The following is a 24,977-nucleotide window of genomic DNA, read 5'->3' on the forward strand; positions in this document are numbered from 1 at the left end:
TAATCCCTGGGAGCTTCAAAGGAGAATTTTATAAAACCTTTAAAATATAATTCAGTGTTGTCAAACTGTTGCAGAGACCAGAAAAAAGAAAATACAACCGAAAATCTGTACCGAAAATCTGACAAAGTTTGTACCATAAAAAAGTTGCAGAACAGTCTCACTTATTAATACCAATCTTAAAATCCAAAATAAGGTATTAGTGGAAAGAATTCAGCAGCATATAGAAGATAACACCTTTTGATAGAATATAAAAGTGAAGATAATATATCAGGTGGAAAAGTCAAGTTGCGGAACATCATGTAGAGAATGCCAGGACATGAAATGACAGAAACTAGAAGAAGATAAGAGAATGCATTTGTATCTGTCCTGGACAAGTAAGTATGGACAATACTAATGGTTGTTGCCTTATCTGGGGGAGGTGGTAATGGGTGGGCTGGGAACAGAGAGGAAGTCAGATTTTTCTCGTTATCTTTTTCATGTTGTTGGATTTCTGTTAACCATTGCATATGTTACCTATTCAAAAAATAAAATTGAATTTGAAGAAGAACTGTGGTTCTGTCTTTTTTTTTTTTTTTGGAGAGGGGAGGGGACAGATCATCTTGTTCAGTGCTGGACTTCTTGTTTTTTTAATTCACTCAACAAATACTTATTGCCAGACAATGTTCTGGGTTTCATTTGTTAATCACTCAGGAGTATTATGGAATTTTTATTATTATTATTTTTTATTTTTGCCTCACTGGGTTAGTGGCAGCATTTTCTCATTTCTCTTCAAGTGTAGGCGTCATAATCGAAGTCTCTAGCTGTAGAGGTTAGGGACTATTTTTAGGCACCAAGGAGAATTCTGTAAACTGTTATCTATGGCCTTTGTAATTTGCCCACCTTGCTTCCACAGAGAACCTTAACCACTCCGCTGTGCATGCTTCATCCAGACACACGGAGAGAAAGGTGTGGAATCATGTTAAAAGAAGGATGGTGTTATAATCCAAGTTTTATTTTTTTATGGGGGCAGTGGAGCACCTAATCATTTGATTTAACTATCTCCATCGACCAAATGGACTGAATATTTCTTCTGAAAGTCATGAGATGCATTGTAGGGTTGTTTTTCCCTATGGGCCAAGCAACGGGAGGATTGTCCCCAAATTGGGCTTGTTGGCTGGAATGCCTGAGCCAAATGCCATCCCCTGCATCAGAGTCTGCTTTTTCCCCCCACATGTCTGTCTCCTGATCACTATGTGTTTTCTTTTCCTAACAGAGAAATCATTGTTCTAGTGGCTCAGGTGATTCCAATCTCTGCTGTTTCCCATCTGTTTGAAAGTCTTGCTGTAAGTATGGTGGAATTATTCCCTTCAAGCACCTTTATGATCTGTGTGTTTCTTCTGATGGTGGTAAATTAAAAGAGAAAAGAGCAATTGGGGTGGGGCAGGTAGGTGAGGCTGAATATTTTTAGCATATTTGCTTGACAAGAATACACTGGCACATGATGTGATGATGGACTTTAAGTCTGAGTCCCCTGGGATGGGGAGTGCTCAGGGTTGGGAATCTTTGAGAAGCCTCAGCAGTGTTCTCACTGATAAATGTTATCTACCTACAGTGCACAAGTGGTGGCATTCTGCGGGGAACTGGCAACCAGAAGGTTGGGGCCATTGTCAATGCCATTGGGTATTATGTGATTGGTCTCCCTGTTGGGATTTCGCTGATGTTTGCAACCAAACTGGGAGTGATTGGTAAGTATTACCCAGGGGAAGGCATATCTGTTTTACTCCTGGGCCCCAGAAATGACTGTTGGCACCTGCAGGCTTCTTCTGGTGACTTGGCTCTGAAACTTTGGAACTTGTGCACATTCATTATGTACTTGCCTGTCAGAAAGAGCAGGGAGTGGAGTGGGCAGGATGTAGCCAGGGCCCAAGGCTCTAGGTTCATGCCTCTTTTACCCTGCCAAGCCCTCTTCTACACTGACCTACTCAAGCAGAGCAGGATGACCTTTCTACTCCTCTCCCTGTCTTGTGTCATCAAGTTGTCACTTCTTCGAAGTTGGTGACAGCAGGGGTGTAGTTCTGTCCATTGGTGACAGCCCTTTGATGGTGAGACCCTGAGAGTGAGGCTTTAGGACTAGTTGAGGCCATTATAAACTGGCCATACTGGAGTATTCGGGGAGAGTCAGAAGAAGCCCTGGGTCAGCCTTGGTGTGATCCTTCAGAACCTCTGACAGCATACGTAGCATGCTGGCTGTATACATCCTAGAGCATCCACGCCCTGTGGCTGAGCCCACACAACACCTAGAGCTGTGCTCTTGATATCACCTTCATTGCCATTCTGTACCCTCTACTGCCCTCCTGCTATGACCTTTTAAGCCATGTGTCTTGCAGGTCTCCCCACAAGGGTATGGGTGTGATGTGTATAAACATCACAGAAGGAAGGCACAGGGGTACTGGGGGAGACCCTTTATCACCTTACCACCTTTGGAAGAAAGAACTCAATCCATAGGATCTGGAATTAACAGAGCTAATCTTTCAAAGAGAAAGTACGGAAACAAATGACTGCCCAGTTTTGGTTTCTAAAATAATAATTTGGAATACATGGGCAGTTCATAAATGATTATCTTAAAACCTAAATACATTATCTTTGGGTGAAGTAGTGATGGACTTGAGTGTGGCTCATTTTTATCCATCAGTACTTGGCAGGCTCGGAGTGGTGAGAAGTCATCTGATACCTAGAGTGAACTTCCCATCCCATTAGGCTGCATGTTGTTCTCAAGTTCAATAATATTTTATGAAAAATATTGGAGATGTTCAAAGGATGGAGTTGCCAATGCAAAGTTCACTGGACTTTCATCAATCATGTGCAGAAAATTACTTAGCTGAGTCTCTGGCATTACTCATATTTTGGATTTGCCATTGGCATAGCTAAGAAAAATATTGGAGGAATCCACTTAAAAATATGGATCTGTCTGTGGTCCCAGTGCTGTATGAGGCCCGGCCCACTTGTTCATTTGACAAAAGCAAACCTGATTTGTACAAAGTAGAGGGAGTTAAGAATCACTTAAAAGAAGTGCTGTGGAGATGCCACGCCTGGGTAGTTCAGTCAGTTAAGGTCTGCCTTTAGCTCAGGTCATGATCCCAGGGTCCTGGGATTGAGCCCCTGCTCAGTGGGGAGCCTGCTTCTCCCTCTCCCTCTGTCCCTCCCCTCTAGTCATGCTCTCTCTCTCTTAAATAAATTAATTTTTTAAAAAATGCTCTGATACAAACTTCTAGTTATAAAGTAAGTCCTGGGAGTGTAATGTGCAGCACAGTGGTTATAGTTAATAATACTATATCGCATGTTTGAAGGTTACTAAGGGAGTAGATCTTAAAAGTCTTCATCCTCAGAAAAAGAACCTTGTAAGTCTGTGGTGAAAGATACCAAGATTTACTGTGATCATTTTATAGAATATACAAATATTGAATCATGATGTTACACACTTGAAACTAGTATATCAGTTGTATCTCAGTTTTAGTTTATTATTTAAAGATTTTATTTATTTATTAACGAGAGACACACAGAGAGAGAGAGAGAGAGGCAGAGACACAGGCAGAGGGAGAAGCAGGCTTCCTGCAGGGAGCCCGATGTTGGACTCAATCCCTGGACTTGGGATCGCGACCTGAGCCTAAGGCAGGGGGCTCAACCACTGAGCCACCCAGGCATGCCTTATATCTCAATTTTTAAAATGTTGGGAACTCTGAGTCGATGAGGGTTCTGTGAGAACATTGTAGTTAATCCCTGCCACCCACCTCTCCCAGGAAAAAAAAGGTGCATAATACTAACTGGTTTTTAATATTGTGGCACCATTGGCAGGGGATGCAGTATACCTACCCAGGATGCTCAGAGGAGCATCAGTATGCTACAGGCTCTCATGGGCAGCTCCAGCAAATCATAAAGGTCATCCTAATTCCCTGGGAGGCTTTTTCAAATACATTCCTAGGTCTTGCCTACGAGATTCTCCTACTCCTACTGTTTTGGGGTTCCTAGGTTGAGTTGAACAGAAATCTTTTAAATGGTATCTAGTGAAATTGCTGGAAATCTAAGAATTACACCTGGGGATAGCTGGTTATTTTCTGTTTAGGGTGGTTAGGATAAGCTTGTAGTTTCTATGGATTGGGAACACTGGATTTATGTAAATGGAGGCTTTCTCTCTCAAGTCCAGAAAGCCTCCATATATATATTTATATATATATTTACATTTGTGTACATATATACACACATATATACAAATGTATATATACATATACGTATACATTTATGTATATATAAAAATACATATTTTTGCTTTTGTTTTTCATGGAAATGGCCAGTGGCCATTAACTTTACTCATCTAAATGTTGGGCTGATCTCTCTGGAAACATGTGATGGGGGCGAATGGTATCAAGAAGCAGATCTGTAAACTTTGCACCAAATCTGTCTACCTGCATCTTAAAGCACAAGTCTGGTCTAGCTACGTTGCCCTTGCCCAGATCTAGATGAGCTGTGAAAATGAACAAAACCCAGCCAAGTTGGAAAAGCAAAGGCCATTTATTTTGAGCTTGCTCCAACAAGGGATGTGGCCCCCACATCGCTGGAGTTTTGGCAGAGACCCAGGGCAGGCAGAAGAGTAGGAGAACTTTGTGGTGGGGACAAGGGAAGAGTTTTGAGCACCCTGGAGGACACTGGTGGCCTAGGAAAGAGGTGGGCAGGAAGTCAGGGCATCTTGTGTGATTGGTCAGGGGTACAGGTTTGGTTTTCTCTGCTTGGCCCTAAGTTGGAAGCAGGCACAAAAATTAAGGAAGCTGTTTGTCCTTGATCATGTCCTGCCCATTCTGGTTCAGCTGTTACAGAAGTTATTATTGAGCTCCCTGGAGTATCCCTAGAGATAGTCTGGCTTCTGGCAAGTCTGATGTGTAGCAGGCTGGCTTTTGGGTTGTTTATCATAGGTAGGGGGTTTCCTGGGTATGTTGCTGCAGGCAGTGAGTCATAGTTCTATTTTCACATATGGTGTGGCCATTGTTTCTCTATTCAGTGTCTCGGTCTCTTTTTCAGGGAAACCTAGAGACTCAGGGAATTCAGGAAAAACTAGAGGGGCCAGATCTTCACCACTTGGGATTATAAAATCATCTTCATAGTCAATCATATTGCAAGATCTTGAGTTTCTTGATGTTGGCCATCATGGCAGTCATCGCTGGGAAAGCGGCTGTGCAGAAGCATTTCAAGAGTTGGGGTAACATGTAACCAACCAGCACCATACCTCCTGATAGAATCCCTTCCCACGAAGTTCAGGAGCAGTTTTTCTCTGCTGTCTTTTCCACTAGATAAAATCTCCTGGCTAAAGATTGTGAAGAAGCTGTTTACGAAGATGTTGTGGGAAGGCAGCCTTAAGCTGCTAGTGGTCGGACCCTGGTGACCTTTTGCACACTGGTCAGTCCAGTAATGGGGGTGAAATCCCTAGACACAGCCTTTCAAGTTCCTAGTTCATAGGGTATAACCAATGTATCCCCAAGGGAGCCAACCATATGTTGTATCCAGTGTGCGCAAAGACTGTAGGGAGTACGTTTGGCCAAGGGAGCACCTTTCTACTTTTCCAGAAGATTGTGGGTGATGAGGACAGTATAGTATAGTTTTTGAGTAAGCGGTAGTATTCTACAGGGTTCTTTTATATGGTTCCCATAAAGCGTGGGTCTCAGTCACTTGATGTAAAATTTAGGATGTCTCAGGTTGGAAATGCAAAATCAAGCAGCTTTTTAGGGATGGTAAGGGCTATAGTTTTTCAGCAAGGAAATGCTTCAGTCTATCTGGAAACTAGGTATAGTATTCTGAAATGTATTTAAATCTCATGAAAGATGCCAGTGGCAGAAAATCCATCTGAAGGTGTTCGAAAGGCCCTTGAGGCCTGACTCCTGGCCATGTCAGCCATCATGGTCTCTCAAGGGTTATTTTGCTGACAGGTGACACATGACCTTAAAACAACCTCAGCTCTCTTTTTAAAAGTTTTCCCATCAAGGGATGCTGGAGTGGTTCAGTGGTTTAGCACCTGCCTTCAGCTCAGGGCGTGATCATGGAGTCCCAGGATCGAGTCCCATATCGGGCTCCCTGTGGGGAGCCTGCTTCTCCCTCTGCCTCTCTGTGTGTCTCTCATTAATAAATAAATAAAATATTTAAAAATAAGTAAAGTTTTCCCACCAATGTTGATTTAAAATACTAACCAACCTATCATGATTAATAGTTTCATGGAGAAACTTAGCTAATATCCATTTGAAATCCTTTCCTGCTACCAAGACATGGCCATCTTGATGATGCTACAGGTTACCTGAGTGAAGGGTACAACCAGACATTCTTTCTGTTCATCTTTTTCAAAATCAGAGGCTTAACATTGATGTTTTATAATGGCTTCTTTGAACCCTCCAGAGATGGAACTTTTGAGGCCTAAGATAAGATCAGAATATGGTTAAAGCAGCTTATCTGACATAATGATATGTGAGCTTCTCCTTTGGCTTCTACATTTTCTTGTTTGATGTGGGCCACAATCTTTAAATTAGCCACCTGTCTGGGAAATAGAAGTGCATTTAAAAGTTCCTTGGGGAGACACCTGAGTGGCTCATTGGTTGCAGGTCTGCCTTCGGCTCAGGGAGTGATTATGCGCTGAGATTTTTTTTTTTAAATAAAATCATTTTTATTTATTTTATTTTTTTATGATAGTCACAGAGAGAGAGAGAGAGAGAGAGAGAGAGACCTAGGCAGAGGGAGAAGCAGGCTCCATGCCCCGAGAGCCCGACGTGGGATTTGATCCCGGGTCTCCAGGATCGCGCCCTGGGCCAAAGGCAGGTGCCAAACCGCTGCGCCACCCAGGGATCCCTGAGGTTTTAAAGATAAAAGATTTTAAGGATAAAATCTTTAAAAAAATAATAAATAAAATTTCCTTAGGGCACCTGGGTGGCATAGTTGGTTAAGCCTCCCAACTCTTGGTCTCAGTTTGTGGCTTCAGGGTCGAGCTCCATATTGGGCTCTGCACTCTGTGGAGTCTGCTTGGGGTTCTCTCGCCCCCTCCCCCTGTCCCTCTCTCTCTCAAATAAATAACATCTTTTTGTAAAAAAAAAAAAAAAAAGATGTTATTTATTTATTTATGAGAGACCCAGAAAGGCAGAGACACAGGCAGAGGGAGCAGCAGGCTCTCTGTGGGGAGCCCGATATGGGACTCAATCCCAGAACCCTGGGATCCCGCCCTGAGCCAAAGGCAGGGTTCACAACCACTGAGCCACCCAGGTGTTCACAGGTGTTCCTCTGTGAGTAGAATATTATCAGGTACAGTGTCAAGATCCTTGCCTGGGATCCGCATCCAGTATAATACAGGAGGGCAAGGTATATGCAGAGCAGATCCTCTGTGACTGAATAGAGGAGTCCTCTGGAACCTCAAAAGAGGTGGTAGTCCCTCTGGTATCACAATTCCCTCTGCCTATGACATTTTGCAGGAGTGGTATCACAGAGCAGGAAGGTGTGTTTCTTAGTCAAGGGCTCAAGGGTTATAGGTAAAGACTGGGAGACTGGGGGATCCCTGGGTGGCGCAGCAGTTTAGCGCCTGCCTTTGGCCCAGGGCGCGGTCCTGGAGACCCGGGATCGAATCCCACATCGGGCTCCCGGTGCATGGAGCCTGCTTCTCCCTCTGTGTCTCTGCCTCTCTCAATCTCTCTGTGCAACTATCATAAAAAAAAAAAAAAAAAAAAAAGACTGGGAGACTGGGAAAACCTATGCTTCTTTGAAATACCAACCACCTGTGTGGTGTGTTTAGCCTGAGGCAGAGGCTGGGCACAGGGGGCAGGGCTGCATGTGGAGAGTGGCTCGCGTCCAGCAGGCATTGATGAGGACCATCTCTATTTAAAGTTCATTCACCTAGAGTGTTTGACGGCCTGGCAGGATATTGAGTGCCTTTGCCATCCTTGAGCACTCGGTGATTTCAAATGACTTTTCTTTTTCCTGGTTTTTCTTTCCTAGGTGTCCCTTCTGTGTACAATATCTGCAAGCATGCTTGTAGTAGGTGGTTGGCTGGGGGTGGGGGGGCTCCCTCCAGCTGTCTCTCTGCAGAGCCCCACATTTACTTTGGGTCTGGTCTCATTTTTGTCCCAAATTCCTTTCAAACTGTTGCTGGGCACTGCTGTTCAGTGAAAAGGCTATTTTTCATACCAAGTTCTGTTATCATAGGAGGTCTCCAATTTCAAGTTTTTTATTTTTTTAAGATTTTATTATTTATTTATTTGAGAGAGAAAGAGAGCACAAGTTGGGGAAGAGGAAGAGGGAGAAGCAAAATCCCTGCTGAGCAGGGAGCCTGATGTGGGGCTTGATCCCAGGAGCCTGAGATCACGACCTGAGCTGAAGGCAGATGCTTAACCAACTGAGCCACCCAGGCTCCAATATCAGCTTTAATTTTCCCACTGACATAAGGAGACAAAAGGGCGGCTGTGATATCAGCACCTTCTCTGACTCCTGAATGGCAGTTAGGATGGGGGGAAAGGGGGAATGCTCTCTGGATCAAAGCCGGTCTTTGGAGACACAGGAGAACCTCATCTGGTTTTAGTGGTAACCTGCTGCGAAGTTGGTCCGTGTGGATGCCAGTTGGGGGAGAACCACAAACTCATGGGTCTGTGGGATTGGTGGACACAACAGGTTTCTAGGGCCCGTGCCTGTGTCCTGGTCTCTGATTTCTTCCTCTGTGACAGACAACACTTTATAGAGCACAACAAACACCCCCCCCAAAACAAAACAAAACAAAACAAAAAAACAAACCAGCACAAAACACAGCAAAAAGGATGAAAAGGAATGGCCTGATTCCACCAAGGATGCCAAACAAATGGAAATCAATGACAAGACCTGGCTACCAAACCAAAGAAGAAATAGCCAAGGAGCTCATTATAAAGAGATGGAGACCTGGCCCCCACTTAACCGTGTCCTCTTGGACTGCACACACCATGAGCAGAAAGGCACAGGAGCCCTCTGTGGGTACCACATCTGGTTGGAGGTGGGGGTCCATGGTGTGAGGTTGTGTAGGCCAGGTCTTGTGAGGCCTCCGTGATGAGCTGTGGAAATAAAGACCAACCAAATTTGAAAAGGCAAAGGCCATTTGTTTTGAGCTTGGTTTAGCAAGGAGTCTGCCACCATCACTTGAATTTTGGCAGAGATCCAGAGGCTGGCAGAGGGGTGGGAAAGCTTTGCAGTGGAATAAAGGGAGGGCTGAGGTGTGCCCCATGTCCTGGGGAAGCTGGAATAGAGCTAAGTAGAACTGGGGCACCCTGTGTGATTGGCCAGGGGTGCTCCGTTTGCTTCTCTCTGGTTGGGTCCTAAGTTGGAAGCAGGGACAAAAATTAGGGAAGGTGTCAATTGTTGATAAGTTGTGGCCATTTTGGGTCAATTATTGCAGAAATTATTATTTAGCTTCCTGATGTCCCAGGCTGGCTGCTTATTGTAGATAAGGGGTTGGTTTTCAGGACAGGTTGTCGGAGGCTGTGGATTAGAATTCTGTTTTATATAAGATCTGACCATTGCCCATTTATATATTCAGCTCTTCTGAATTGACCAAAGAAATCTTCCTCTCTTGGGGCCGTCCTCTGTGTCCTGTGTGGGCTTACCAGGTGGAGTGTGATGGTACCTAGAGATCGACAAGGCTCTTCTGGTCCTCCATTCCCACTCAGCCTCTCCATTTGTGTGGTCATCTGTCTGCTGATAACCCTGTCCTGGGAGCTCTAGAAGTCTGTGCCCAAAGCCAGTGAGAGCCTGCAGGAAGCACCAGGGGATAGAACTTACAAGCCTGCTAACTTTTGCATTTTGAGATGGTCACCTCCCTTTTTTGAGGAAAATAGGACATAGCAGTTTGGAAGTATAGTACTCTTAGAAACAGGAAATAGTCTTGGAAACTTCATTTCCTTAGAACTGGCGCTTCTCTTAATAGTGAGGATCACAATGGCCAAAAATAGCCTCTGAGATCCACAACACTGGGCAGTGACTTGCCCTGGGCCTCCCAGGACCTTTTGGAAACCAAAGGAGAGAGCATGTGAGAGGTCTCTGGCTCACTGTGGGCTCTACCTCAGCCATGAACGCAGATTCTCAGAAGTGAGTTGGGAAGAACTTACTTAGGGGCTGCCGGTTTTCCATGGAATTAACCTCTGTTAAATATTTCCATTTCTAGGTCTGTGGTCAGGGATCATCATCTGTGCGATCACACAGTCTCTGTGTTTTCTAGGCTTTATTCTTCGGCTAAATTGGAAAAAAGCCTGCGAAGAGGTAACTATGCTCACTGCTGGCCAGTTAAAAGTTCCTGTCCTAGGGCAGCCTGGGTGGCTCAGCGGTTTGAGCGCCTGCCTTCGGCCCGGGGTGTGATCCTGGAGTCCCAGGATCAAGTCCCACGTTGGGCTTCCTGCATGGAGCCTGCTTCTCCCTCTGCCTGTGTCTCTGCCTCTCTCTCTCTCTCATGAATAAATAAATGAAACCTTAAAAAAAAGTTTCTGTCCTAGAAAACAGAATCGGCTCAGGTGTTCTTTCTCTCTCGCTGTCTCCTTTTTGAAGGGTCTTTCTCTTTTTATCACCAATGCTACTTTGTTGTTGCTGTTTTAGCTGCATCTAATTCAGATGTGAAGGGCCAGATGACCCTGGATTTATCCATTGAATAGAAAAATAGGGGTTCTTTTCTTCCTTGTATCCCATACTAAGTTATCACCCTCGTGCCTGAAAAGTCAGTTTCAGGACAAGCTTTGGAACTGGAGAGAAAGGATGCCAGCAGTTTATCCTGATAACTGTATTTTATGATCCTCAAATATGTTACGAAGATACCTGTGTGCATCTGTGTCTCCAACTTGCTAGGGTCAGTGTGGGGTCTGAAAATAGATGGCAGATAAAGGAGATGAAGGGGAAAGAAGGGCCTATATGATCTTGGGACCTGCCTTCCCCCTTATCTGTGCTTTTCCATCCATCCTTCCCTACCCACTGACCCCCTGTCAATCTTCCAGAAAGACGACTCCATACTGGTAAACTGGAGAAGCTCCAATCACACGTCAGTTAAAGATACTGGCTTGGTTTTTTCCTAAACTGGGTGGTCAAATCAGGTATTTTATTAACATTATGGTAAATAAATAAAGCCTCGTGTATTTACTTTGAGTTTCGTCTTCTAGGCCCAGGTACATGCCAATCTGAGACTAAATACCACCCAGGATGGGACTTCTGCTGCCTGTCAGGACCCAGGTATGGAATAACTAATGGCCTCAGCTCTGCGCACAGGCCTGTCCCGCTGGTCCTGGAGGGGCTGTCGGTGAGATACAACTAGATTTGCTGCTGTGAGCTCCTGCTGAAGTACTCAGGCAATAAAGTTTCAGAAACAAATGATAAAGTAACACAAATGTGACATAAACAGAATTGCAAGTTTGTTTGCTTGGATTCCAGATATTAATAGACTACTATCGATGATTATAGACAATTGCAGGTCGCCAGTTCCTTGGCTGATTTATGGTACTCGTGTAAGCATTCCACAGGCTGGGTGATCTTGTGCGGTGAGCTTAATCTTGGAAATTGACTTCAGTATTTTTGTGTTAATGGGGTTCCCCTGCTCCCCAGGCAAGCATGCAGGTGGGCTTTACACAGATTATTATTTTTTAGTTTTTAAATTAAAAAAAAAGATTTTATTTATTCATGAGAGACACAGAGAGAGGCAGAGACAGGCAGAGGGAGAAACGGGCTCCCTGCAGGGAGCCTAATGTGGGACTCGATCCCAGGACCTCTGGATCATGCCCTGAGCTGAAGGCAGACTCTGAACTGCTGAGCTACCCAGGTGCCCCAGATTGTTTTTAACTGTTGCTTCTGGGAAGCATCATGAGAATGTGTGTATCATTTTTCTTCTGCCCAATTAGCAATCCTGACCCCAGCACCCCACCAAGATTCCCAGTTTCTCAAGCAGTTAGTGACCTACTTGTATTCATCCCTTCTTTATAACCAAAACCCTTTGAGCTCACAGGCTGACTGAATTACAGCTGGCCACCAATTCTCTTGTTCCTCCTGCTAGTTCTCATTTATCTTGTCTGGTCCCCTGTGTGTATGCGTGGTTGTCTTTGATTGTTCCAGATCTTGTATTTGAACATCGTCTGGAGAAGTAATTTGAGGCTAATGATATATCTATTTTCAGAGAGGATTTTCCTTTGCTTCTGTCAACCCCTTAGGGTTACCAGCAATCTAGGGCAATGTCTGCACTTGAGCTTCTTGGATCACCCAGCAGACCTGGAGGCAACCAGGGTGAGGGCTGGTTTACTTTTGGTTCATCCTTAATTCTTGGATGCAGCCCTTGAGTTCCAGCCTGAAGTATACAGAGGAGTTTACATTGGTAGCACTCTGGCACCTTCAAGATGGTATTTTTCATTTATGTTACTCGGCTTTCATCATTGTGTTCATCAAGTTTTCTACCATCTACCACTTGTAAAAGCAGGGGGATAATTCCTTACCTCATGCTACTGTTGTGAGCATCAAGTGAGCTGCTTATGTGTGAAGTGCATTTTCAAAAAAACATTTGTTTTTAAAGATTTTATTTATTTATTCATGTGTGAGAGAGAGGCAGAGGCAGAGAGAGAAGCAGGCTCCCTGCAGGGAGCCCGATGTGGGACTCGATCCTGATCCTGGAACTCTGGGATCATGACCTGAGCCAAAGGCAGATGCTCAACCACTGAGCCACCCCAGTGCCCCAAGATTATTTATTTATTTGAGAGTGAGTGAGTAGGAGCTGGGGAGGGGCCGAAGGGGAGAGCGAAGCAGACTCCCCGCTGAGGAGAAAACATGTTGTAAGAGTGAGCTAATATTACTGTGTGAAATTCTTTCCTCTCACAACTCCAAGGGCATTGTAACATTCCTAATATCCACAATGCTTACTGAGAAGTTGGATGCCCATCTTATTTATTCTTGTTCCATTAAGCCTTCATTTTCCCTCGGGAAGTGTTGTAAGACTGGATGTACATCTGAGTCAGTTCACCTTCCAAACTGCTGATTAGAGGAGTATTGGCCCCTTGAAAACTCACCCTACGAACCTTAACTCAGAACCCCTGTATTTCTCTGGTTCTTTTGGTGTCATGGAGCTCTCCAGAAGACCCATGCTGGCAACTGTAGGATCCAGTCAGTTTGTGAATGAGCGAATGGAGAGGCACTCTGAGATAGATTTTTTTTTCAAAATTTTATTTATTCGTGAGAGAGGCAGAGACATAGGCAGAGGGAGAAGCGGGCTCTCTGCAGGGAGCCCGATGTAGGCCTTGATGCCAGGACCCCGGGATCACCACCTGAGCCAAAGGCAGACACGCAACCACTGAACCACCCAGGTGCCCCAGAATTTCTTTTATTGATCCAAGGTAGCAACTGCTTCCTGAACAAACTTTCCCCCTGGCGAGTGACACACATGTATGGGATCATTGATACAAAGGAAAAAATATCCTTTTATACTGCTAACTAAGTTCCTTTTTGCCTTCAGTGGGCCCTGAGAACCGTGGAGGTATTTCAATGCAAGATGTTCGAAGAAAAGTCAGGGCTCCGGTGGGCCAGCAGGTGTGCCAGCCAACGCACCAGCCGATGCACGGAGAAGAACATCTTTGCGTCCAGCCCACAGGCACCGCTACCTTGACTGGGAGTCAGTTGCTGCTGCGGCGTGGGCTCCTGCTCGTGGGCGTCTTTTCAGTCTTGCTCATGGGGATTTTAGTGAGAGTATATATAAAAATTAAGTGGTAGGCCAGAGAAAGAGAAGTGTGTGTCAGGTCAAGTGATACTTTTGAGCTTACAAATAATTCATAGGCCAAACAGTGAGTGTTTTTCAGTTAAGGTAGTTAAATAGCACCTGTGGGTTTCAAGAATTGAATTCAAAGTTATGTTTTCTAATGAAGAAACTTAGGTACAAATTATGTTCTTGTCTAAGGCAGTGTCTGAAAGATAGAGGGATGATCATTCAGCTCATCCAGCATTGTCTCAACCAAGGACCATTGTGTACTGGTTGCATTCACCTATGGTTTTGCTAGTTGTGTTTACTGTTTAGATAGAAACCCATGTATTCAGTGCTTAAGGATTTTGAATTATTTAAAATATATTTTGCAATATATCTTTTCCTTGTGCCTTTGATGATTATTCAGTGGGCAAATGGCATTTGTCAACATTCATTTGGGGTCCAAATTGCAGGCACTGTGGGCAGTAGAGGGGCTTGAGAAACCAAAAGGGAGAAGACTTAGGTTAGGCAAAAGGAGTCGGATGGCATTGAGGAGCATGCTTCCTGTTAAGGACCTGTCTTAATCTGTTGAGGGTGCCATGGATTGTCAGAGAAGAGAGAGGAAGCTGTGCGCCTTGCTGAGAACCAGCACTTCATTTTTCTAGAGTGGTGGGCATCCCACAGAGAGGAGTAAATGGTTTGAAGAGCTAACCCAGGGAAAGGAAGTCAGACCCTTTTCTATACTTTTTTAGAAAAAAAAAATCTATTTATTCATGAGAAAAGCGGAGGCAGAGGGAGAAGCAGGCTCCCTGCAGTGAACCTGATGTGGGACTCGATCCCAACACCCTTGGATCATGACCTGAGCCAAAGGCAGACACTCAACCACTGAGCCACCAGGGGCCCTAGCCCTTTTCCTCTGTTGATAGAAGGAGGGCGTTACAAAGTTGGAAGGCAGAGGAATTGACAAGGGGGGGCTAGGAGAGGGAGGCTGGGGTCCTAGCTGGCCCCGTTCATTTTCTGTCCAAACAGAAGGGGTATCGTCTTTGTCTTTAAGAAGGCATCCCAGCTTTAGGTGGCAAACATGGTGTTTCCAGGAGGTTTTGTGTGGTTGTGTCTCAAAAGGATGAGGTTTTGATGAATGCTTCCTTCTCCGCTGGCCTCGAAGAACAGTTAGGGAACTTTCTAGAGCTGTGAAAGCCCAAACAGCCATTGTTAATTCATTTTGGGTGGGGGGTGGGGGGTCAGAGCACAAGACTTCAGTATAGTGGCCTTGGATTAAGTAGCAACAAAGTAGTATAGTACTTGGACTCAGCCTCCCCCCTCTCCCCCACCCCCTCCGCCCACGCCCCAGGGCCACACTGTTAACTCCGCAAGCCTCAGTGTGAAGTACACTGGGTGCTTGGATGGCACAAAGCTACAAAGCTAGGCGTGGCTTTTGCCCTGAAAGAACAGATAATGGACCAGGTCAGAAGAGTTAGCTAACACGTGTGAAAAAACACCCAAGGCCACCTTCAGGCATTTCCACCCTCAGTGCCTGCTTCTTGGAGGGTCATTTTGCAGGGACCGTGGTAAAGGCCTGCCCTGAAGGTTGGGTTGGGCCCCAGCAACATCCCCTCTCGCAGCTGTTAGGAAGTCCACACACATTCTCTTCGTTCTGTCCCGGACAGGTACCCTAGCCTTCCAGAGACTTCTAAGCGTATCTGCCCTTTTTCATCAGGAGGCCCGGGGATCCGGGTGGGGGATGGGGGATGGGGATGCGGAGGGCTTATCTCTGGGCCCACACTGCAGGCCGAGGAGCGCACCACCCCACCACCCCCCGCCAGCGCCGGGAATACTTTCTGTAACACACCTGTAACTCGAGGCAGAGGAAGCGGTCACCTGAAAAGCCAGCAAAGGGCTCCGGCGGTGGGAGGGTGGAATTACGAATTCGCCCTCTCCACCCCCCCGCCCCCAGCACAGTTCACTCTAACGACTAGTCTCCTTTGTCATCGCAGGGCGACCTCCCACTCCCTCGACCGCGTCCGGTACCCCCCGCCCCCGCCGGACTGCGACCCCTCACCTACCTCCTCCTCGGGGGTTCCGCGACCCGCCCCCAACTCCTGGGGATCTGCGGACGGCGACGGTTGGCAGGGGGCGTCCTGGGTCCGCAGGCGCGACCCGCCTGCTTCCCCCACCTCCGCATCCTCACCCCCGCCCCCGGCCGCAGGGGGGGCGGGCCGCACCCCCACCCCATCCCCACCCCCGGCCGCAGGTGGGGCGGTCCGCGTGGGGCGGGGCGGGGCGGGGCGGGGCGGGGCGGGCCCGGGCCGCCCCCAGCTCACCGCCGCCTCCCGCGCTCAGAGCCCGCGCCGGCATGGAGGCCCCCGCCGCCGCTCCCGCCGCCCCCGCCGCCCCCGCCGCCCCGCACAGCACCCGGTGGCCCGACGCCCCCCGCTGGCGCGGCTGCCTGCGGGGCCTGCGGGGCGCGCTGCCGCCCGACGTGCGACGCGAGGCGGCCGCGCTGGGGGCGCTCGCGGGCCCCGTGGTGAGTGCGCGGCCCCGCGCCCCCGACGGCCCCCGCCCCCCCGCGCCCCCCGCGCCCCCGCGCCCCCGCGCCCCCCGCGCCCCCGCGCTCCCGGAGCCTCCCCGGCGGGCGGCTGGGGGTCAGCTCGCGCTCTCCCGCTCTCGCTCCGCAGTTCCTGGCGCAGCTGATGATCTTCCTCATTGGCGTCGTCAGTTCCATCTTCTGCGGGCACCTGGGCAAAGTGGAGCTGGATGCCGTTACGCTCGCCGTGTCGGTAGGTGTCACGTGTTTTGAATCTTGTCTCTGGGGTCGACGCGGAATGTGCACCGTCTCCTGGGTCGTGTCTCTTCCCTCGAGGAGTCGGGCTTTGACCCAGGGGTGCCTTTGCTTTGTCTTTAGATGTGGAGGGAGGCTGTGTGGGCCGCCTGGGGAGGAGTGTTTCCGTCTCTGCAACCGTCCCGTGGGGGCCGAGCTTGAATTACCGAGCGGCCCAGGGGCGCAGGGAATGTATCGCAAGGGAGAAAGTTGTGCTGGTGAAGCGATCGGAGCTGCATTTCCCCCCTGTTCTAAGATCCCACGAAGAGCTTAAACGTAGGGACGCCTGGGCGGCTCGACGGCTGAGCATCTGCCCTTGGCCCAAGGCGTGATCCCGGTCTGCGATCCAGTCCCACGTCGGGCTCCCTGCGTGCAGCCTGCTTCTCCCTCTGCCTGTGTCTCTGCCTCTCTCTGTGTCTCCCATGAATAAATAAATAAAAAGTCTTAAAAAAAAACCTTAAAGGTAATGTAGGTTGTCTGCTTTTAGTTGGAATTACATAGTTCATTATGGGTGTAGTGTTTCACACACTTTAAAAAAAAGATTTTATTTATTAATGAGAGAGGGGCAGAGGCACACAGAGAGAAGCAGGCTCCCTGCGGGGACCCTATGTGGGACTCCATCCCAGGCCCCCGGGATCAGCCCTGGGCCGAAGGCAGACACTCAACAGCTGAGCCACCCAGGATGCTCCAGGGTTTCACACTGCGGTTTTTCTTTCCGGTTTCACACTCTTAATAAACTATCTCCCTTGGGCCATGGGTTGAAATTACAAGGACTTTGAAGTCTTTTGTTTATGTTTGTGAGGTGGTGGAAAGTTGCCTCGCTCTTGCATTTCACCCAGGCATTCAGAGAAGGTGGAAAACTCTTCTAGTGGTGGCGGCAAGGTGGTCTCTGCCAGTCTTAGAAGATGTCCCCTCCATCCCCACAGGAGGTGGGAATATGCCCTAAGATCCTGGTGGGACCACAGAAGTTTCTCCTTTCAGCTTTACAGTTGGGATGACCTTGGTGTGGAATCAGACGTTTTATTTACAGGTCTGTTGTTAAGCGAACTGGTTCAGGGATATTTCTGCTTCCTTTGAAAGTTTAGATGGGGCCTCTAGAAAGTCAAAAAAGCAGAGAAGCTTTTTATATTACAGGCTGTTAACTGTGTCCCCTGGAGAGGATGAACTTGACCCCTCCCCCGCAGAGGGCACACCTTGTCCTCCTGGTCCTTCTGTTGGCTGGGAACAGATATTAACAGAGGGTTATTATTGGAAACTTGAAGGACACTTTCTCTCTTTCTCCACAGGGCCCACAGTTGGTGGTCTACTTTTTCCTATCACGGCTTTCTTTCCCAGACCTTTCTTTCCCAGCATCCTTTCTTAAAAATTGTTAAAATTAACTTTTTTACTGAGATATAATTGACATACAGGTATATAATGTAACAATGCGGTATTTGTGTGTATTGTGGCATAATCACTATAATAAATTTATAGTTCTGTCCCTATACAGAAAAGATTTTTTTCCACGTGATGAAATCCGAGAGTTACTCTCTTAGCAACTTTCAAATGTGCAGTGCAATACGGTAATATTAAGTATAGTCACCAGGCTGTCCATTGCATCCCACCCTTTATATATTTTGTAACTGGAACTAGCTTTGTACCCTTTGACTGCCTTATCTAGCTCCTCGGCACCCTCCCAGTCTCGGAATCACCAGTCTGCTCTCTGTACGTATGAGTTCAGTTTTTCTCAGTTTAGATACCACGTGTAAGTGAGATTAGAGGGCATTTGTCTGTGATGGACTTATTTCACTTAGCATAATGCTTTCATTGCCCATCCATGTTGTTACAAATTGCAAGATTTCTTTATTTTTTATGGTTGAATAATATTCTACGGTGTGTGCATGCACCATGTTTTCTTTATTCTTGCATCCTTCAATGGACATTAGGTTGTTTCCATATCTTGGCTTATGAATAATGCTGCAGTGATCATGGGTGTACAGGTATCTTTTTGACTTACTGTTTTTGTTTTCTTTGGTTAAATACCCAGAAGTAAGATTGTGGGATGATATGGTAGTTCTCTTTTTAAGTTTTTGAGGGTCATCCATACCACTTTCCAGAGTGGCTGTGCCAGTTTGCATCCCCTCCAATGGTGCATGAGGATATCCCATCTTCTCTAACACTTTTTATTTTCTGTCGCATACTCTTCGCAGGTGTGCGGTGATAGTTCATTGTGGTTTTAATTTGCATTTCCCAGGGTCGCTCAGGGTTGAGCATCTGCCTTCGGCTCAGGGTGTGATCCTGGGGTCCTGGGGTCGAGTTCTGTATCGGGTGCCCCACAGGGAGCCTGCTTCTCCCTCTCCCTGTGTCTCTGCCTCTCTCTTTGTGTGTCACGAATGAATAAATAAAATCGAAAGAAGGGAAGAAAAGAAGAAAGAGGTCCAGTCCCATTCTTTGACCTGTAGCTGTCCAATTTTCCCAACATTCTTTTTTTTTTTTTAAGATTTTATTTATGCATTCATGATAGACAGAGAGAGAGAGAGAGAGGCAGAGACACAAGCCAGCCCCACGCAGGGAGCCCGATGCGGGACTCGATCCTGGGACCCTGGGACCCTGGGATCGCGCCCTGGGCCAAAGGCAGGCGCCAAACCGCCGAGCCACCCAGGGATCCCCTTCCCAACACTCTTTATTGAATAGACTGTCTTTTCGCTGTGCCCACTTTGGAGGGATGGACCCTCCATGTATGCCATCCTGTACTTTTTTTCCCTGTCAGTGATAGCTGGTGGCTAGTACAGCACCTCTCCTGTGCTCATCAACACCCCAGCACCTGAGTGCTCATCTTTTTGGGTGTGTGGGCCCCACTTTCCTCCATCTCACTGGCTTCCAGGACCACCCTCCCCTCCGCCCAATCCATTTCAGGACTCATGCTCTACACATTTTCATCCCTCAGCATGGACTCATTGTAGATGCTTTAAACTTTATTTTCCCTGCTGGCAACCTTTTATCCTTGTCCTGTTGAGTTCCCGCACCTCCTACCTGTTATCTGACCTCATGGGGTCTTCCCGTGCTGTGGTTCCCCCGTCTTCTCTCCCTCTGCAGCCCTGTTGGGCTCCACTCTCAGGATTGTGAGCCAGGTGGTCAGTTCCTGACATTCCCTCGTCTGCCCATCAACACCAGACCTCTGTTAACTCCCCTCTTCAAGACCAGCCTTCTGCCTATGTTTCAGAACCATTCTTTCCATTATTTCTTCTTCCTTCTCCTCCTCTTCCTCCTCCTCCTCTCTTCCTCCTCCTCCTCCTCTCCTCCTCCTCCTCCTCCTCCTCCTCCTCCTCCTCCTCCTCCTCCTTCTTCTTCTTCTTCTTCTTCTTCTTCTTCTTCTTCTTCTTCTTCTTCAGATTCTTATTTATTCATAAGAGACACAGAGAAAGAGGCAGAGACATAGGCAGAGGGAGAAGCAGGCTCCTTGCAGGGATGCAGTACTCGATTCCAGGACCCTAGGATCATGCCCTGAGCCAAAGGCACTCAAACACTGAGCCACCCAGGCATCCCCCATTTCTTCTATTTAATTGATGCCTCGGCCACTATGATAAACCTATGCAATGCAAGTCTCTCCTTTTCTGTAACATCTCCCATTTGCCTGTCTCCCTGCCCAGCCCCCTGTCCGGCCGCTTATGCTCTTTGCCAGAAAGTCTATGTCTTCATGTCCTCTTCTCCCCATTGCAAGCTGGCCTTTGTCTCTCCACCTTGCCGTCGAACCTGATCTGGCTAATGCTGTCGGTGACATCCCCCTCTGGCCTCTCTGCCACTCCTGGCCTCCCGGGGGACCCAGTATCCTTGTGCTTCCACTGCTGCTTCTGCTACCTCTAGCTGTTGTACATCTTTCCCTTCCCCTTCTCCTCCTCTTCCCTGGTGCCTCTCAAATTTATGTCACCCACCGAGGTGCCCTCCTGGGTTTGCCCGCCTCAGGACATACTGGCTTGAACCCTCCAGGAACACCTCACACTCAGGATGTGTGAGCATCCTTCCTGGGAGTACCCTTGGCACTCCCCTCTGTCCTACATCTCCATCGGGCTGCAAGCCCTGCTAATAACTTCATTTCCCATCTTTCTTAAAATTACTTCTTTTCTTCTGTTTCCTACCACCAGTCTCCTGGCCCAGCTTTCACCCTTCCTTCCTGCCAGCCTGGACCACCTCCTCTAGGCCTGACTCCATCTCACCTTTCTCCAGTCTCAGCCATTAAAAAAAATAATAATAAATAAAAATCAGGGCACCTGGGTGGCTCAGCGATTGAGCATCTGCCTTTGGCTCAGGGTGTGATCCCAGTACAGGGATCGAGTCCCACATCAGGCTACTTGCAAGGAGCCTGCTTCTCTGACGGTCTCTGCCTCTCTCTGTGTCTTTCATGAATAAACAAATAAAATCTTAAAAAAAAAAAAATCAAGCCATTCCCTGGGTTAATACCCTTCAGTGCTCCCTTCACCAGACAGTGAAATCCAGGCCTTGGGTGTCCTGCCTGTGGGTGCCCACTGCATTCTGTGGCTTGCACATGAGCCTGGGGCATATCCTTCTAGACATGGCTTAGGGGCATCTGCAAAAAGCCTTCCCAAAAGCCCCAACAGGGCCTATCCTTCCCCTGCTGTGCCACATCCTCTGCTCTGTGTGCCCTCCTGCTGATGTTAAATTTTGCTGAGCCTGGCTGCTGGCACAGATCTGGCCCAAGTGAATGTTTCAGAGAAATAAGTAGCTTGGGGGAACTGTGAGCCGGGCCTCACCTGGGCACCTCCCGATGATCTCCCTTCCAGTGCTGCTCCTTTATACTCTTCTATCCCAGATCACCCAATGGTAAGAGCATAAGAACACTTTTTTTTTTTTTTTTTTAAGATTTTATTGATTCATTCATTAGAGACATAGGTAGAGGGAGAAGCAGGCTCCATGCAGGGAGCCCGATGTGGGACTTGATCCTGGGACTCCAGGATCACGCCCTGAGCAGAAGGCAGACACTCAACTGTTGACCCATCCAGGCATCCCTATTTCCATGCTTTGAAGAAAAAATTAATAGGTACAGAGTAAATAGAATTTTAAAATTCTGTCGTTAGACCTCAAAAGGGAGTGTGGGAAGGCTGGTATATTCCAAAGAGAAGAACTTTTGTAGCTAAAGTCTGAGGTAAGGTCTGTGCCTGTCCTTCCTGGAGCAGTGAGTAGTTGCTTAGACTATGTTTTTAACCAGCTATTAAATTGTAATTAATTGCTGAGAAGACAATAGGCCCAATATCAAAACTATTTATGAAAGCTAGATATATTTAAAAATCTTTTGCCTTAGGAAAAATTCAGTTTGTGGAATGAAATAATTTACAAAAGTGTTTGTTTCTTCTATTTTTTAAAGATTTAAAAAAAGATTTTTGCAGAAAGAGGAAGAATGAGCAAGAGGGGCTCAAGAGGGGCAAGAGAGAAGCAGGCTCCCCGCTGAGCAGGGAGCCCCGACCTGGACCTGGGGCTGGATCCCAGGACCCCAGGATCATGACCTGAGCTGAAAGCAGGTAGCTGACTGAGCCATTCAGGTGCCCCAAAGTGTTTGTGTTTTATATATTTTTTATTTTTTTAAATTTTTTTAAATTTTTATTTATTTATGATAGTCACAGAGAGAGAGAGAGAGGCAGAGACACAGGCAGAGGGAGAAGCAGGCTCCATGCACCGGGAGCCCGACGTGGGACTCGATCCCGGGTCTCCAGGATCGCGCCCTGGGCCAAAGGCAGGCGCTAAACCACTGCGCCACCCAGGGATCCCAGTGTTTGTGTTTTAAATAAAAGAGCATTTTTAAAAAAGATTTAATTTTTTTTTAAAGTAATCCCTCCTACCGACGTGGGCCTCAAACTCACGACCCCGAGACCAAGAGTGATGTGCTCCACTGGCTGAGCCAGCCAGGCACTCCCCAAGAACATTTATTTATATCCCCATCTTGTTTCATGAAGAATTTGAGTCAGTTTATAAAAATACTTTCAAGACAGAAAGATAAACACTTAGCTGGTAGAATAGGGTTAGAGAAACATGGATAGAAAAAGATTCAGCTGGGAGTGGTTAGGATTGGAGAAGCTACAAATTGCACTCTGAGCTCCCTGCCCTGGTAGTTTCCAGAAATTCCCAGCACGCCCAAGAGGTTACTGAGCCAGCTACTTGCGGGGAAGGAGGGCCTTTCCTGATAACTAGTCAGAGGAGTGTTTCTTGCAGCCTTTGGTGAAATAGACACTCTGATGTGGAAGATAGTGTTCTGGACAACTTGCCCCAAGAAATACGGTTGTGAGTCTTGGACCCTCTGAGTATCCATGCAGTCATTGTATGGGGAGAGGGTGACATCAGAGCTCAGTGTTAGACGCCCTTGACGGGAATCAGCTCTGACAATGGACTTGACCTGGGAAGAGGCTTGAAGCCTAGAGGCAGAGTAATAGCTGTGCTTCCCCCGTGCTTTTTCTGGAAGGCTGAGTTTTAGCCCTGACACTGGGCTGGGCATGCAGAGCACAAGGCCTCTGGCAGGGGGTGCCTCCTGCTGCTCGCTAGACTGGCCTGGGGCCTTACTCTGTGTGAGGCCTGTCACTGACTCCCAGGGGCTAGAGTCTGTGACGTTGGTCAGCCAAGAAGTTAACACACCTGGGGTTGACCTCACTGCTAAATGTGAGACTGGGGATGAAAATAGGGTCTCCAGTTCTCCCCAACCCTTGCCATCGCAGAACAGCACATTGGGCTCTGACCCTTACCTCCAGGTTACTGTCTGCGCCCTTAATGGTCAGGGGCCCTGGGGTGAGGTTAAGGCGAGAGGGTGACACAGAATTAGTCCCTGTTTCTCACGGGAGGGTTAAAGCCTGAGGCCAGACTTGCCAGCTTCAGGCCACCATCCGAATGACCGAAGCTTTCTGTGACTTGCTCAAGTGATCCATAAAATGGGAATAGTGCTCATGACAGCCCTGACAGGGGCTTGGGACAGGACCTGCCTGTAGCATTTGCTCAGAATGGGTTTGCCGTCATTATTATTAAATGCACATCGCAGACCAGGGGCATTCATCCATTCATTCATTCACGTATTTAATTAAGTAATTAAGTTTATTTATTGGAAGATTTTATTTATTTTAGAGAGAGAGTAGTATGTGAGCAGGGGAGGGAGGCAGGGGCAGAGGGAGAGAGAGAATCCCAAAGCACACTCCCAGCCAAGCACAGAGCCCAACTCCGTGCTTGATCCCAGGATGCTAAGATCACAACCGAAGCTGAAGTGAGGAGTCAGATGGTTAATGGACTGAGCCACCCAGGTGCCCCCAGGGGCATTGGTTTTAGATATTAATCATAATTCAGCCTTTTAATATAGACATTGTAATGTGCATTGTGTTGAGAAAAACTCAGTTGTAAGCCACTCTGGTTGATGCAAAGTGATTGTGATTCTTAGAGGCTGTATTTTTGTTTACAATAGCAGTCACCTGTTTGACGTGAAATAAAATCATGGGTTACTCCTTCGAGAGGGAGCTGTTGGCAGTGACTCTGCCCCCACTAGTCCCCTGGATGCTGGCTGAAGCTCTGTGCTGTTCCTTGCAGGTTGTAAACGTTACTGGGATTTCCGTTGGAACTGGCTTGGCCTCCGCTTGTGATACACTGATGTCTCAGGTGAGTACCAATCACCCTCCCCCACACACCTGTTTTGGTCGGTTACCTATCTTGTGGGAGATGATAGAAGAGACCATCCCCTTTATGGCTTCTGTTGCCTTTTATTTGTCAAATACCATGCTGCTGGTGGCTGTAGATGCAAGCACAGCCAGCTTTCCTAATTGTGTCCTCAGGGTCCATGTGCTCAGGTGGGGTTGGGTTTTCCATTTTCTTCCCTGTTGTGATCTCTCCTATTGTAAAACTGTACACCCTCACCTGATGTTTAAGACTCACATCTCCATCACCTGCCCACATGTCTCCTGAGGGCCAGGCTTGAATGTCCATCATGATATCTCAGCCTCACCTCGACCAGACTAAACTCATCTGGCTTTTCCACCTGAACTGTTTCTCCTCTAGGATTGTCTCTTACAAGAATATACCACCTTCTGCTCAAGTCCAAATCCTGTATCTCCCATCTTCATATGGCAGACAATCTGCTTATTTGTCTCTATCCTCATTGCTTTTTGTGGGATTGGGAACTCCGGATTGGTGTGCTAGCATAATCGATGGAGAGTCAGATTCTGGTCCAGGCCTTTCATTCCTAGTGCTGTCTTCCATCTCACCCACCAACTTTACAGCCATAGCAGTTTCCCTACTAGGATCTGAGATGCTTGGGGAGAAAGGCTTTATCCCATTCAGTCTTTGAATCCCTATGGTTCAGCATTGTGCTTGTTATGTAGTGGGTACCCTGGAAGTTTATTGAATGAGTGAGATGAAGGCAGAGAAGCAAGCAGAAATGGGTAGATGGGTAGATAGATGGTTGGATAGATGGATGATGGATGGCTACATGGGTGA

The 24,977-nt window shown here is 47.4% G+C and overlaps 2 protein-coding genes and 1 long non-coding RNA gene across 10 annotated transcripts in view; 2 read left to right on the top strand and 1 right to left on the bottom strand.

Annotated features, from left to right (window-relative positions):
- The window catches only part of SLC47A1 (solute carrier family 47 member 1), a 36,837-nt gene extending 22,731 nt beyond the window's left edge, over positions 1-14,106 (top strand). For 3 of the 5 annotated variants that reach the window (XM_072820942.1, XM_072820944.1, XM_072820945.1), the window contains exons 13-17: positions 1,253-1,322; positions 1,592-1,724; positions 10,178-10,272; positions 11,157-11,226; positions 13,484-14,106. In XM_072820942.1, the coding sequence (XP_072677043.1) occupies positions 1,253-1,322; positions 1,592-1,724; positions 10,178-10,272; positions 11,157-11,226; positions 13,484-13,737 (622 nt within the window). In that variant the 3' untranslated portion in view covers positions 13,738-14,106. Of the gene's footprint in view, positions 1-1,252; positions 1,323-1,591; positions 1,725-10,177; positions 10,273-10,721; positions 11,132-11,156; positions 11,227-12,194; positions 12,268-13,483 lie in introns of those variants that run through there. The other 2 variants (XR_012028276.1, XM_072820943.1) reach the window with 2 other exon arrangements.
- LOC140630543 (uncharacterized) lies at positions 12,428-15,919 on the bottom strand. The gene is made up of 2 exons (XR_012028277.1): positions 15,769-15,919; positions 12,428-14,893 (listed from the first exon to the last, which is right to left on the bottom strand). It is a non-coding gene; the product is annotated as an uncharacterized lncRNA (long non-coding RNA).
- Positions 15,920-16,109: 190 nt separating this feature from the next.
- Positions 16,110-24,977, top strand: part of ALDH3A2 (aldehyde dehydrogenase 3 family member A2) — a 124,092-nt gene continuing 115,224 nt past the window's right edge. For 3 of the 4 annotated variants that reach the window (XM_072820937.1, XM_072820938.1, XM_072820939.1), the window contains exons 1-2: positions 16,309-16,482; positions 24,075-24,143. In XM_072820937.1, coding sequence (XP_072677038.1) covers positions 16,396-16,482; positions 24,075-24,143 — 156 coding nt within the window. In that variant the 5' untranslated portion in view covers positions 16,309-16,395. Of the gene's footprint in view, positions 16,230-16,308; positions 16,483-24,074; positions 24,144-24,977 lie in introns of those variants that run through there. The other variant, XM_072820936.1, reaches the window with a different exon arrangement.

This window comes from Canis lupus, chromosome 3, assembly GCF_048164855.1.
Source record: "Canis lupus baileyi chromosome 3, mCanLup2.hap1, whole genome shotgun sequence".
In the NCBI taxonomy this organism is placed as follows: domain Eukaryota; kingdom Metazoa; phylum Chordata; class Mammalia; order Carnivora; family Canidae; genus Canis; species Canis lupus.